The sequence below is a fragment of the Natator depressus genome, chromosome 6 (assembly GCF_965152275.1).
Source record: "Natator depressus isolate rNatDep1 chromosome 6, rNatDep2.hap1, whole genome shotgun sequence".
NCBI classification, from domain to species: domain Eukaryota; kingdom Metazoa; phylum Chordata; order Testudines; family Cheloniidae; genus Natator; species Natator depressus.
In genome coordinates, this window is record NC_134239.1 from 7,287,552 (window position 1) to 7,301,988 (window position 14,437).

At 51.0% G+C, this 14,437-nt stretch overlaps 1 protein-coding gene across 1 annotated transcript; it reads left to right on the forward strand.

Moving 5' to 3' along the window:
- Positions 1-21: 21 nt before the first annotated feature.
- LOC141988600 (uncharacterized) lies at positions 22-14,437 on the forward strand. The gene is made up of 5 exons (XM_074954451.1): positions 22-129; positions 901-1,012; positions 1,523-1,636; positions 5,494-6,476; positions 13,417-14,437. Exons 3-5 carry the CDS (start codon positions 1,558-1,560, stop codon positions 14,218-14,220), a joined length of 1,866 nt encoding a protein of 621 aa, XP_074810552.1. The 5' UTR covers positions 22-129; positions 901-1,012; positions 1,523-1,557; the 3' UTR covers positions 14,221-14,437.

Genomic DNA, 14,437 nt, shown 5'->3' on the forward strand with positions numbered 1-14,437 from the left:
GGGGGGGCCGGGCCGGGCCGCCGGGAACCATCGGGCCGGGGAATGTTCCCGGGGAGGCCCTTCCTGGGGCACCGGCGCAGCCGATTCCTGTCCCCGGGGCGGGGCCGAGCGGCGGCTGCGGGCGCCCGGGTGAGAGACGCCTTGGCCCCCGGGGGGGGCGGGCTCGGCGCGCGCGCGTCTCCCCAGTCGCCCCCCCCCGCCAGCCCCGCGCCCCTCAGAGCGGCGGGGGAAGGGGCAGCGGCGGCGCGAGGCTTTTCACTCGCCTGGGGGGGCTGTGCGGGAAGGGGGCGGGGGGCTGGCTGGCTGGCTCCCCCCGGGGGCGGGGCGGGGCAGGGTAGGTAGCTGCTGGGGTGCGTGGGGCAGAGTTTATGCCGGGCTGTCTGTGATGGCGGAGACTTCTCTGTGTCTGCCTGTCCGCCCATCCCTCCCTCTGTCCCTAGGTCCCAGTGCTTCTGTCTCGCACCGCCCCCCCCCCGCATGCCTCCATACCCCTACACACCCCGCAGACCCTGTCTCTCTCGCCCACCCCATACGCCCCCCTCTCTGCTCCATACAGCCCCCCATCTTCATACACCCCCCCTGTATATATATATATAGCTCCGTACATCTCACGCTCTGCCCCCCCAAACCCCTTCTCCCACACACCCCCCACTCTCTATATAGCTCCGTACTTCTCACGCTCTGCCCCCCACAAACCCCTTCTCCCACACACACCCCTCTCTCTATATATATAGCTCTGTACATCTCACACTTTGCCCCCCACAAACCCCTTCTCCCATACACCCCTCTCTCTCTCTCTCTATATATATAGCTCTGTACATCTCACGCTCTGCCCCCCACAAACCCCTTCTCCCATACACATCTCTCTCTTTCTACCTCTCTCCATATCTCCATCCCCAGATCTTATTATGCTGGGCTACCTCTATATCCTATCCCAACGCCAGCGTCTAGCTCCTCTGACTTGAAAAACGCGGTCCGTTTGACCCAGAATCAATAAAGGAAGGTAAATCTGGTACGTGAAATTGAAATGAATTTGGCAATTTCTGTGGTGGCGAACAGGAAAATTGGTTGGATATTTGAGGGCTAGTCACACAATGAAAAACAAAGAGTGGGCAATCATTTTTTTCCACTAATTGATGGGGGATAAATTAGCCAGCTAGTATTTTTAGTGAATATTATCCAGCCGGCTCTAATTATTATTATTATCATCACCATTATTTGCATTACAGTAACACCTAGAAGCCTCAACTGAGAATGTGGCACCATGGTACAGGACACTGTACATGCATATAGTAAAAGAACTTACTGTCTAAAGCCTAGCCTACATACAGATTTTGTACTGATGTAACTATTGTGGTTTGTAGTGTGATTTTTTTTTTAACTGAAATAATTATATCCGTATACCCTCTAGGATAAATGAAGTTATACCAGTATTAAAGTCCTTATTCTGGTGGAGCTTGTTTCCTTTCTTGTACAGCTTTCGATGGATGTTGATTTCACCTATTTTCTTCCCCACAAGCAGGATTTCCAATCCTCGAACATCCTGTGATCTCCTGGATGGAGCAAGAGGAAGAGCCGTGCATCCTGGATCTCCAGGGCTCCGAAGAAAGGGAGACCCAGAGAGAGACACACACAGGTGAGGAATGAGTGACATTGGCTCAGAGACTGTCCGGGAGTGAAGAGGAAAGCTGGGATCCCAGCAAAGCCACTGGGTGCCTCCCTGGTTCTGTTTTTTTTTCATCTCATCTCACTCAGTATCATCCAAGCAGGTGTCCTAGCCTCCTGGCACTCACAGCATAGGCCCCTTTATATTACTTTGCCATGGCGTCCATGCATTGACACAAAATCATGCTTCAGGTTCCAATTTTTTTTTGTCACTCGTACAGTTGCAAAGAAATTCTTAAAAACAAACCCCGTTGTACTGATGCGGTGATGTCTACCTGACCCTGTCGACAACGTGAAACAACTGTGTGTTTGTGAATTGCCCCATTCATTACAAAGGGGCATTGACTCTGAAACCTAACAATGGCAATTTAACTATTCAGACTGTTCACCATTTCACTGCTGATCATTTTAACAGAAACATCCAGCTAGTGTTCTTATTCCACTGACTCTCCAAAAGCTGCAGCTGCCTTTACGCACCTACCGTAGCCGCAATCTTACTTCCCACACTGAAAAAAGTGGAATTAAACAAACAACTCCGGGGGATTAGATTATTTCTTTTCATAGCTAATGCATTTTTTTAAAATGTCCTTTTAAAATTAATTTAATTAAGAAAATAAATAATGAATTTTGCATGCACTGGACCGCATGGAGAAGCCTGAGCAGGGCTGAGCTGTGTGGTCTGAGCGGTTCCCTGGGATTGGTGGCAAACACAGTGGCCAGGGGTTTGTTTGGCTAGCTCTGTGAGAGAGAAGTGGAAAGCTAGCTGACAGGGAGAGAAGAAGTTATATGCATGACACTGAACGGACTAGAGAAGCAGACTTCGAAGTAGTGAGCAAGGAAAGTGCCTACCGTTGTTTGTTTTCAGGGAAACAAGACTTTGTGTGTATTCTTTGTAAACAAAGTAGATTGAACTAAAGAATATACCTGATTCATATGATCAATTTCTTCTCCTAATGGAAACAACCTGGCAAAACCTTGAATATTGTCTATCTGGTCAGGCCAAAGGGGCCACACAGGTGTGAATGGATGAATTTTCCAGGAGAGAAATTGTGAGTTGTATTCCTGTTAAACCAAGATGGAACAGATAATGGAGGTGCTTGCAGAAATCAAAAATGTCTAGAAGGAATTAAAACAAGACCTAAAACAGGAGCTGGAGACTTCTCAAAAGAAATTGAAGCAACATCTAGAGGTTTCCCAGAAAGGACTGAGAAATGACCTGCATTCGAAGATAGTATCTTTGTTGGTACAGTAGTTACAACATGTTGGAGCAGATTTCAAAGCCCAGCTACCAAACTTCCACTCCGGACTGGCAAGACAGATCAGTGAGGTGACCAGCAAACTGACTATCATAAACCAAAAGGTTTTCCAGGAAATAGAGGAGACCAAGGAAGTTACGGCCAGCTTGGAACATGCTAACAGAGATGAACTACAGCAAGGACTTGAGTGGTCCAGCTCTGATGGTGCAGCAGAACTTACCCCAGAGAAGAGCCTGAGTTATCCAGATTTGGTACAAGCCCTTGGTATGCGGTTTGGGGCTAGCCATCGATCTGAGCCGGCCAGGGCATAGCTAAGGGCTAGAAGAAGAGGGAAAGAAGAAACTCCACCTGAACTGGCAGAGGACTTGCAGAGATTTGTGTTCCTGGCCTACCCAGATACCAGTGAAGCCTTCCAGGATACATTAGCGATGGACTTGGACTTGCAGATCAAGATCAGCAAAAGGAGGCCAAGGATGCTCAGAGAGGCTGTGGAATTTGCCACAGAACTTGAATCTTTCCTTGCAGCAGACCAGGAAGCAGCCACTAGAGCGGAAGATGGAAGATGCTTCCCATGAGCTTTGTAAGTACAGCTCTGTGTCTAATGTGCCTGCTGGAACAGAGGATTCTAATCTGGTTCGTGACATTTTTGAGTGATTGGAAAAGTTGTTCAATCCAGTTTGTACACCAGTGGAAATTGGTAATACTGCAAAAATGAAGAGTTTAATATGGCAAAAATGAAGGGTAGCAGTTCATTTAAATGCTTGAACTTGTGAAAAAAATTACCCGCAAAAATAAGTGTTATAAATTTAAGGCAAGACGGAACTGAGCGTCCCAAGCACTTAGTGAAAGTCCATCATCCAAACTGGGAAACGGGAAGCACCAAGATGAAGGGGCAATGCTTGGAACTACAAGGATCAGCTCCAGAGTGTTTGCTAAGATTTGGGCAGTTAAACAACAATAATGGGAGTATGAACGTGTGATATAATCCTATTACATATTCGTATGAATATGTAATAAGACCTGTGAAATGCATAAGAATAATGGACATTGGATCAAAGATAACAGTTGTTAGACCAGACGTGTTAACCATGTTACGGAATAGAGGATCCAAAACTGAACCAGCTACGTGGTCCCAAATGGAGACAGATACTGGGGAACATGCACCCGTCCAAAAGTAGGGAAAATTGGGTTTGAAAACTGGACCTTGGGAATTTGAGCAAGAAGTGAATAGCCAATAGAGTGGATAATCTGACAGTTGGTTTGGATTTCATTATGGCTAATTACTATAATAAATACCAGGAAAGCTGTCTTACAAATTCATTCTGTAGAGATTCCCTTGAAAGATGTGGCCCAGGTGAAACAAATTGTTTGTAAGCAACTGGTTTGCTGTGAGCAAATTGTCTTACCTTGAGGGGGTAAAAATCATAATAAGAGCTACATGTGGTGGTAGCTTTCCAGCAAGGGGAAGATAGGGAGTAGTGAGACCTGCTTTGAGACCCAGGGGGAATTCTAGCTGCTATAGTTCTTGTGGAACTGAAGCAGGAATGGATCTCTGTTCATTTGCTGAATGTTTCAGACAAACAGCAAATAGTACAAAAAGGGACCCACGGTGGCAAAATGAGAACATGTAGATCGAGTAAATGCTGGTATAGGAAGAAAGGGGTGAAGGTGAGCTCCCAGAGGCTATGCCTACACTGCCGTGGTAAGTCTACCTACACTACGCAACTCCAGCTACATCCCTTAGGTCAAGTTACCACGGGGTCTACACTGCGGGGGTCGACAGGAGAAAATCTCCCATCGGATGTTACCGGGGTAGAGTACAGGAATCGACTGGAGAGCGATCTGTAGTCGATTTGGTGGGTCTTTACTACACCTGCTAAATCGACAGCCGGTGGATCGATCTCGTTGATCCTGTTGATCCTGGCTCAAGTGTAGACCTTCCCAGACTTTCTGTTGACCTTGTTCCAATGCAGTGCTGTACATTTTAATGACTAGCAGCAGAATGGTCTAAGAGACTTTCTGGTTAGGAATCAAATTGTTCTGATTCTACAAAGATATAGATTGTACTGCTTTGGTCCACCGCAAGATTGACGTTTAACAGCTACCTAACCACTTACCAGAAACAAAAAGGGAAGAGGTTTTAAAAGCCCCTGAAGAAATGTATCAGGAAGACATAACTGAGCCTTCAACCAGTTCTTGGGCGTCACCCATAATGCTGGTTAAGAAATAAACACGGCAGCATCAGATTCTGTGTGAACTATAGAAAACCACTTCAAAGGATTCATTAAATAGATGATACCTTGGATGCTGTAGCAGGTTCACTCTGGTTTTCCACAATGATTCTTAAAAGTGGCTGTTGGCAAGTGGAAGTAGGAATGGAATTCACAGCAGGCCAAGGCCTGGAGCAATTTAAAGTGACGGCTTTCAGTGCCCATCTAGATTGATCCCAGGTAGGAGCCTGTCCCATCCTTTCCTTGAGTGACATTGGAGCAGAATCCACAGTCTGCAGGGATGGATTTGAGTCCTGGTTTCCACGCTTACCTACTGTGGTTTAATTCTCTTCTTCTCTCAGCAGGTGACAAGGCGGCAAGTGAGGATGAGGAGACTCCTCAGCAGGAAGTGGAGCCGTGTGGGACAGTCCCGGGGCTTGTTCCAGCCTGCCAGAGCCAGGGTGGACCAGGGAGGCTGCGTGTGAACCCTCCGAAGATGAGGCGTCGCCGGTCTGCGCACCGTGAGAGGGGCTTCATCAACCTGCTGGGCATTCTGGAGCCCCGGCGCCCAGCGGATAAGCCCTACCGGTGCACGGAGTGCGAGAAGAGCTTCAGCCAGAGCTCGAATCTTATCGAGCACCAGCGGATCCACACGGGCGAGCGCCCCTTCACCTGCAGCGAGTGCGAGAAGAGCTTCAGCCGCAGCTCCACCCTCATTGAGCACCAGCGCACCCACACGGGTGAGAAGCCCTACACCTGCCCCGAGTGCCAGCGCAGCTTCAGCCGCAGCTCCACCCTGACTGAGCACCAGCGCACCCACACCGGGGAGACCCCTTTCCACTGCCCTGAGTGCGGCAAGAGCTTCAGCCGCACCTCCAACCTGGTGAAGCACCTGCGCACCCACACGGGCGAGAAACCCTACGGCTGCCGGGAGTGCGGCAAGCGCTTCAGCCTCAGCTCCAACCTCATCAAGCACGAGCGCACCCACACCGGGGAGAAGCCCTTCGCCTGCGGGGAGTGCGGCAAGCGCTTCAAGAAGAAGACCCACCTGGTGTCCCACCACCGCACCCACACCGGGGAGCGGCCCTACGAATGCACGGAGTGCGGCAAGCGCTTCAGCCAGAGCTCCACCCTCATCGAGCACCAGCGCATCCACACCGGCGAGAAGCCTTTCCGCTGCCCCGACTGCGGGAAGTGCTTCTGCGTCAGCTCCAACCTCATCAAGCATCAGCGCATCCACACTGGGGAGAAGCCCTATGGCTGCAGCGCCTGTGGGAAGAGCTTCCGCTACAAGCCCCAGTTCACCCGCCACCAGAAGCTGCACCAGGGGGAGGGAGAGGAGCCAGTGGCTGTCCTGACCCTGGGGCCGTGGGCTGCGGCAGCCCCACTCATACAGATCACGGAGACTGTTTAAAGCAGGCAAGCGCCCACCCCGGGGATGAGGGAGATCAGGGACTACAGCCAGCGTGTGGTTGAGCTCTGTTGGGCCGAGCGCTGAGCTGGAATTGAGGTGTGTTTCTCTAAGCTGTTCGGCCCAGCTCTGATTCACTTGCAGCTGGAGTTTCTCTGATTCCTGTTTTAAGAATATGGGAATTCCTGATGGGCGCGTCTAGCTCAGCATTCTACCCCCAACACTCCCTGCCACTCCAGTGCAGACCAATGTGGTATTCCTCCTCCTGCTTCCCTACATCTAATCCTGTATCCCCGCTCCTTGCTATTCCACATCAGACGAATGGGCCCATCTAACCTGATGGGCCCATCTAACCTGATATGCCCCCTTCTCTGCTTCTCCATATCAGATCAATAGGTCTGTCTAGTCCAGTATCCTCCCCCTTTCCCGGTGGATCAAAATGACTGAAAGTTTCCCATTCAGCTCCCTGCTGCCCCAGGTCAGCCCAATGGGACTGTCTAGCCCAATATCCCCCCTACTCCTTGCCATGTTGGGTCAGACTAACGGACGCATCTAGCCCAATATTTCTCACACCCATCACTGTGGCACCAGTTCAGACTAATGGTCCATCTGGTCCAGTATCCTACCTCCAAGAGTGGCCAATGCTAGATGCTGCAAAGGAAATGTTGAATGCACTTCACTGTGCTGTGTACCACTGAGGGAGAAAGCAGTTCCTTCCGGACTGCAACTGGCTCTCGGCTTCCATGATGGATCATGAGGGTAAAATGTCCTTGACATTTCAGTGTTTATCCTGTCAGTGTCACTGCAGGTGCTATTCTTATTCCTACAAACATTAAATCCTTTTTTTTTTTTTTTTTATGATTTAGTGAGATACTTTCCTCCATAATATCCTGCTGCAGGGAATTCCACAGGTTAACAATGTCACTTTCTATTGCCATTTCCTGGCAATACAGCGGAGGAAATCCCACAAAGCAGGCTAAGACCATTGGAAGGCTGTTGTTCCTTAGGTCTTGACTACAATTAGCTTGTGGCAAGCGGCGTGTCAGTCTACTCTAGCCTGCTAGCCAGCCACAGACTAGCTGTCCCTGTGGATCCTACTGACACATATTAACAGTTCATTAATGCACTTTGATCTAGTCCAATTTCAAAGAAGACTTTCTGCCAACATTTAGTCTGCAGCAGGCTAGTGTAGAGTCGATTCACAACTCAGCTTGCCACAAACTAAATGTTCGTGTAGACAAACCCTTAGACTGTGAACAGCAAGTCCTAAAGCTGGCAGCCCCAGTTCTTGCAGGATCTGGACTGGCATTTGAGGCCTCATGCCACTGCAAAAGGAGCAAATGTCTGGAAGATCAGAGATTGGGTGGGGAAAAAATCCTGTGAAATGGACATTCTAGTTATTGCAAGAGGTGGGGACCTTGCGTAGGTAGCATGGCCTGAAGCCATCACCATTTGATGGTGTCAGAGTCCCTTACATGGAACCAGTCAATTGGGTCTCAGTCTTGTTCTTAGCAGGGTGGGTGTGTCTGCCACAAAATCACCATTACATTGGCACTTAACAGCTCCCTTGTTGGCAGTAAGGCTAAAGACTGAAAAGGGGCCGAACTCACCTTTGCCCCTTACAGAGGCAGTATCGCAATATGAGGCGCAAGGGAATTGTGTGTTCCTGTGCTACCCATTCGGGGGATATGCCAAGAGCTTTGGTCTGGTGCCCTCCATTTCGTCTTGTTTCATCCAAACATGGGGCTGGAGCAGGATGTGGCCACGGCTCACAAAGCTGCGGGGAGCGAGGCAGAGGGCAGAAGGAGCATTTCAGATTCCAGCTTGGACTGGGATCCCCAGGAGCTCAGGAGAGGCCAGGAGACTCACTGCTTCTCCTGGGAAATTAGATGGAGTGATGTGTTAGGACAAGTGTCCTCTTGTCTTCTAGATTTCGGCCACTGGGGGGAAATAAACCATCTTCCTGTCTCAGATGGTTAGACTAGATGACCCTTGTGGTCTCTTCCAACCCTGTGGTTCTGTGATTTTATTTTATTTTATTTTATTTTTTGGACAAACCCACAGGCACCTGCCAAGATGGAGCAAGTATAAAGGTTTTTGCTTGTACACTGCACTGGTTCTGTGTCCCACCAGGCTAAGAACGTGGTGCATGACTAGGCAGAGGATACTGATACCGTGTGAGAGCCAAGGGAGCCTGTGAACTACGGGGAGATGGATTTGATCTGGACAAATGTCTCTCTATTTTCCTTTTTTTTTTTTCCTATAAAGCTTGGAAATTAATCTCTATTTGAATGGGGGGAAGGGTTGTAGTGGGGAGTGCCTGAATGTTGAGGTCACCTATTGGCTCTCTTAGCTGCCTTCCTAGACCTTCAGCCTGTAGGTCACTAATGCAAATCAGCCTAGGACAGTTGCAGTTAGCATGCCAGTGACCCCTGTATGAAACAAGTTTGTTGAGCCTCAGTCTGCTTCCCAGCGGGCGAGCATCCACATCCCTTAATCATCAGCACTAATCCTTAGCCCCAGCAGAAAGGCTGAGCACTGAATGGACCACGGGGACTAAGCTCCTTTCTCTTTCTCCCCTCTTCCCCCCTCAAGACATCCCTTCAGGCAGGGTTGAACCCGTTCTGGAAGTACACAGAGGATCCAGTCTCCAGGGCAGGGTGAGGCACGGCGGGAGGGGCACAGGGTGTGTGTGTTGGGCAAGCTCCATCTCCCACTTCCCAGGCTCCTATGAACATGCCTAGAGAATCCAGTCTCCCAGGGCACCTTTACCTGGGATTAAATTCACACCCAAATATAAACTCAATATTATTTTTAATAAAGCAAAATGTAAACTAGGGATAATTCAAAGAGGTTGCTTCCGACAAGAGTTAGCCCTGTGATTCTGGAGGGACGATCGCAGAGGTAGGTAGGTAGATAGACAGGGGGTGACTCTTAGTGTAGGCTTTACTGTATATGGTTTCAAACCCCTGTATTAAGAGGGATTACTATATTAGACTCTTCATGGTTATAAAGACAACGTTCTTAGGCGCTTGATTGTGGTGTTACATTGCCATATAGACTAGTTCTCATGTGTTTTAACAGCCCTACTTTGAGATAATGTTAGAGCTGAGATTTTAATTCTTGCACAGAAGCCAGGTTGACATTCAAAAGCAAAGCTTTTGATCCTGAATATTAACTACTCATTATGAACAGACACTAGAATAGGGTCCTTCCGTTAACATGTTGAAAAGAGAGGTGGTCTGAGCAGAGGACTGGATATCATGATTCCTGGGTTCTGATCGCAGCTCGATGAGAGGTGTGGGATCTTGTAGTTACAGTGGGGGGAGGAGGGAGAATTGGAAATCAGGATCCCTGGATTCAATTCCCGGCTTTCGGAGGGGAATGGTGACTAGAATTGGAAGGGTGAGGGGAAGATGGGAATTCAGGTCCCGCAGATTCTATTTCCAGCTCTGGGAAGGGAATAGAGTCTGGTGGTTAGAGCTAGGTGGTAGCAGGATAAAGATTTCTATGTTGTATTTCCAGTTTTGTTATTTACCTGCAGTGTGACTTCAGAGGACTTATCTCAACTAAGTTATTCCTGATTTACACTCGTGTAAGTGAGAGCAGAATCAGACGCGGAGACCTTGAGATTTGATCCATGCAATGCACAGTTCTTTATATTTCATTCTCAAATCACAGGAACATCCAGTTCCTCACTAAATATTCTGGGTAGTACAGTCCAACACTCATTTCCTAAACTAAAGAGTACTGTAAATAGACCTACGATTAGAGGACATTCCAAACACTACATGGACAAATTGCTACATTACTTAGGGTCTATAGGCAGTGACGCAAATGGCAACCTGATATTAAATGGCATCGCATATCCATTGTGGTAGTGATTTAGCACATAGTATCATCTAGCAGAATGCCATGGGAAATGACCCAGTGTTGAATGATTATGTAATAAAGGATCACATTGTTTAATTTGATAATAGGGAGCTCTTACCTGACCACATAAGTCTGGGTCATTCTGTCCAATTCTGTTTTGTAAATTTAAATGTAACAGATTTTCTTTTTGTGAATTTTAATGTAAACTATGCTGACTTCTTGTTGGCTAGCCAGATTGCACATGCAGTACTGCCAACCCTATGTGTTCAAAGTCCAAGAATCAGTGTCCTCCCTCCCCCCATCCCCCAAAAGATGGGCTTTAAAAATCATGACTTTTTTAAAACATGAAAAATTTGTGGTTCATTTTCTTTGCTTTCTTTGAGCCTTTAGAGGCTGCCTTTTCACACTTTTCTCTGTAACCACAAGGGCTAGAAACTTATTTTTTGGAATGAAACCTGAGATTTTTCACATAGTCAGATGGGTTCAGGAGTTGAGATGCTAAGGAAAAACAACAAGTATTGTGAGACTTGCAATAAAATCACAAGAGATGACAACACTACATACATGAAACATCCACTGTATGAATCTACAACCAATCTAACTCCAGAACCACTTCAGATGCTTATGATAACAACGCAGGAGATTTAGCTTTAACTGTCAATACTACTAGGGCTAATCTCTCTGTGCCTTGGCCACTGTAGGACTTCTGTGTCAGAGATGCTCTTGATTCATTAAATCAAATGTTAGTGTCGTTTTGTTTTGGCAGACATAACTCAGGTTCTCTGCTTTTGTGTCTGGTTGTTTTGTACTGACCGTATTCCTGCTTAACTCCTACTGTTTTCTTTCTTTCTTGTAAAACATCAGTAGACTGTCACCGAAAATAAATGTGAAAGTCCCTGAAATGTCAGCTTTGTCTTGCAGTGTATTGTGAAAGTGGGGCACTCTGGGAGGGGAGTGGTTTCTAGTGATTAGAGCTGGAGTGGGCCTGGGAGTCTGGAGTCCTGGGTTCTGTTCTCAGCTCTGGGAGGGGAGCGGGCTCTCTTGGGTTAGAGCAGGGGGGCAGGCTGGGAGCCAGGACTCTTGGGTTCTATCCCAGCTCTGGGAGGGGAGTGAGGTCTGGGGGGTTAAAGCAGTGGGGGCTGGGAGCCAGGACTCCTACCTGGGTCCTTGTCCCAGCGCTGGGAGGGGAGCAGGCTCTGGTGGGTTAGAGCAGGGTAGGGCTGGGAGCCAGGACTCCTGGGTTCTCTCCCAGCTCTGGGAGGGGAGCAGGCTCTGGTGGGTTAGAACAGGGCGGGGCTCGGAGCCAGGACTCCTGGGTTCTCTCCCAGCTCTGGGAGGGGAGTGAGGTCTGGGGGGTTAAAGCAGTGGGGGCTGGGAGCCAGGACTCCTACCTGGGTCCTTGTCCCAGCGCTGGGAGGGGAGCAGGCTCTGGTGGGTTAGAGCAGGGCGGGGCTGGGAGCCAGGACTCCTGGGTTCTCTCCCAGCTCTGGGAGGGGAGCAGGCTCTGGTGGGTTAGAACAGGGCGGGGCTCGGAGCCAGGACTCCTGGGTTCTCTCCCAGCTCTGGGAGGGGAGTGAGGTCTGGGGGGTTAAAGCAGTGGAGGCTGGGAGCCAGGACTCCTGGGTTCTCTCCCAGCTCTGGGAGGGGAGCGGGCTCTGGTGGGTTAGAGCTGGGGGCTGGGAGCCAAGACTCCTGCCTGGGTTCTTGTCCCAGCTCTGGGAGGGGAGTGGGGGCTCACAACTAAAGAAAGGGGGCGGGGGGCTTGGATACATGATTTCCCCTGCCAGCTTTGGGAGGTGGTGATAAGGGGCAAATCATGCTGCCAAGGGTAACAGGGAGGAGGGGACCGGGGGGGGGGAGGAGAATGGTGCATGCTGGGATACCAGCTGACAATGGGGCAACAGCTCATCTTTATTAAGAACAGTGTATCCTGCAGGAACCAAAACACAGAGGCCCTCCAGGCCTGTCTCCTAGCAACAGCTGCTCTCCCCCCGCCCGGTTTCCGCTCCGTCACGTGACCCTGGGGCTATGACATCATCACTGGGCTCCCCCTGGAACGCTGGGCTGAGCCGATGGACAGGTCTCTGCAGGGAGCCCCGGCTGCAGCCTTGACTCGCCTGCTGAGCGGGATTCCCAGAGCCTGCCCCGGTCGCCCCCATGGAGCGCGGGGCTGAGCCGCGTGGCCCGGCTCTGCGGGGCTCTGCGGAAAGGGAGAGCCCAGGTGATGAATCAGTGACACCGGCTCACAGGGTCCGGGGGAGAAGGGGAAAGCTGCGGCCCCAGCAAGGCTTCCCCCACCCCCTTTTTGTCTGGCTCAGGACCTTAGGGTAGGCTCCTGCCTGTCCTGAGGACCCCCACCCTTCCCCGAACTCAGATGGGATATTGGGGCAGAACCAGGCTCTCCTCTGGGGAAAGGTCTATCAAGGATTTGGTCCCTGTTGATCAGGGTCTTTTACCCCTTTGCCATCCCCTTTCTTCCTGGTGTAGGGTAGGAATGCCTTTCCCCAGCCGTTGAGCAGGTTGTGTAGATCATCCTTGAATCAAGGGATCACCGATGATGGTGATGATTTATTAGGTGTATTACGATAGCCCCTATGAGCCCAGTCATGGATCAGGGTCACCCCCCTGTGCTAGGTGCAGTACATTGTGTATTACAGTAGTGCTTAGGAACCATTGTGCTGGATGCTGTAAAGACACAGAGCAAACAGAGTATCTGCCCCAAAGAGCTGACAATCCAAGCGCTTTGCTGGCTGTCAGAAGACATAATCACAGTGGTCCCTTCTATCCTGATAATCTGTTAATCCTTCTTCTGGCAGGTGTTGGGACAGCAAGTACAGCAGAGCCACGTGGGACGTCCCCCAGTGTCTGTGTCCCGAGGCACCAGCAGAGAGACCCTCCGAGGAGGAGACGGATTAAACACGCTTGCGCCGAGCCGGGCTTCATCAACCTTCTGGGCATCCTGGAACCTCCCCGCTCTGCCGCCCGGCGGCCAGCGGACAAGCCCTACCGGTGCACGGAGTGCGAGAAGAGCTTCGGCCAGAGCTCGGTGCTGATCGAGCACATGCGGATCCACACGGGCGAGCGCCCCTTCGTCTGCGGCCAGTGTGGCAAGCGCTTCAGCCAGAGCTCCACGCTGCTGGGCCACCAGCGCACCCACACGGGCGAGAAGCCTTTCACCTGCCCCGAGTGCCAGCGCAGCTTCAGCCGCAGCTCCGCCCTGACCGAGCACCAGCGCACCCACACCGGGGAGACCCCTTTCCACTGCCCCGAGTGCGGCAAGCGCTTCAGCCGCACCTCCAACCTGGTGAAGCACCTGCGCACCCACACGGGCGAGAAACCCTACGGCTGCCGGGAGTGCGGCAAGCGCTTCAGCCTCAGCTCCAACCTCATCAAGCACGAGCGCACCCACACCGGGGAGAAGCCCTTCGCCTGCGGGGAGTGTGGCAAGCGCTTCAAGAAGAAGACCCACCTGGTGTCCCACCACCGCACTCACACCGGGGAGCGGCCCTACGAATGCACGGAGTGCGGCAAGCGCTTCAGCCAGAGCTCCACCCTCATCGAGCACCAGCGCATCCACACCGGCGAGAAGCCTTTCCGCTGCCCCGACTGCGGGCGCGGCTTCTACGTCAACTCCAAGCTGGTCAAACACCGGCGCATCCACACCGGGGAGAAGCCCTATGGCTGCAGCGCCTGTGGGAAGAGCTTCCGCTACAAGCAGCAGTTCACCCGCCACCAACAGCTGCACCAGGGGGAGGAGCCTGTGGCCGTCCTGACCCTGGGTGGGGTCAACGTCCTCCTGACTTAGAGTACGGGAATTCCTCGGGCCTCCTGTCTTGGAGCACGGGAATTCCTCCTCTTGATTTCCTGCAGCTCCGGGAGTGGGATCTGGGGCAGGGAGGCTGAGAGTCAGGACTGCCGGGTTCAATCCATGGCTCTGGAAAGGGAGTGGAATTTAGTGGTTAGAGCACGTGGGGGCAGGACTCCTGGGTTCTCTTCCTGGATCTGGGAGGGGATTGAGTTCT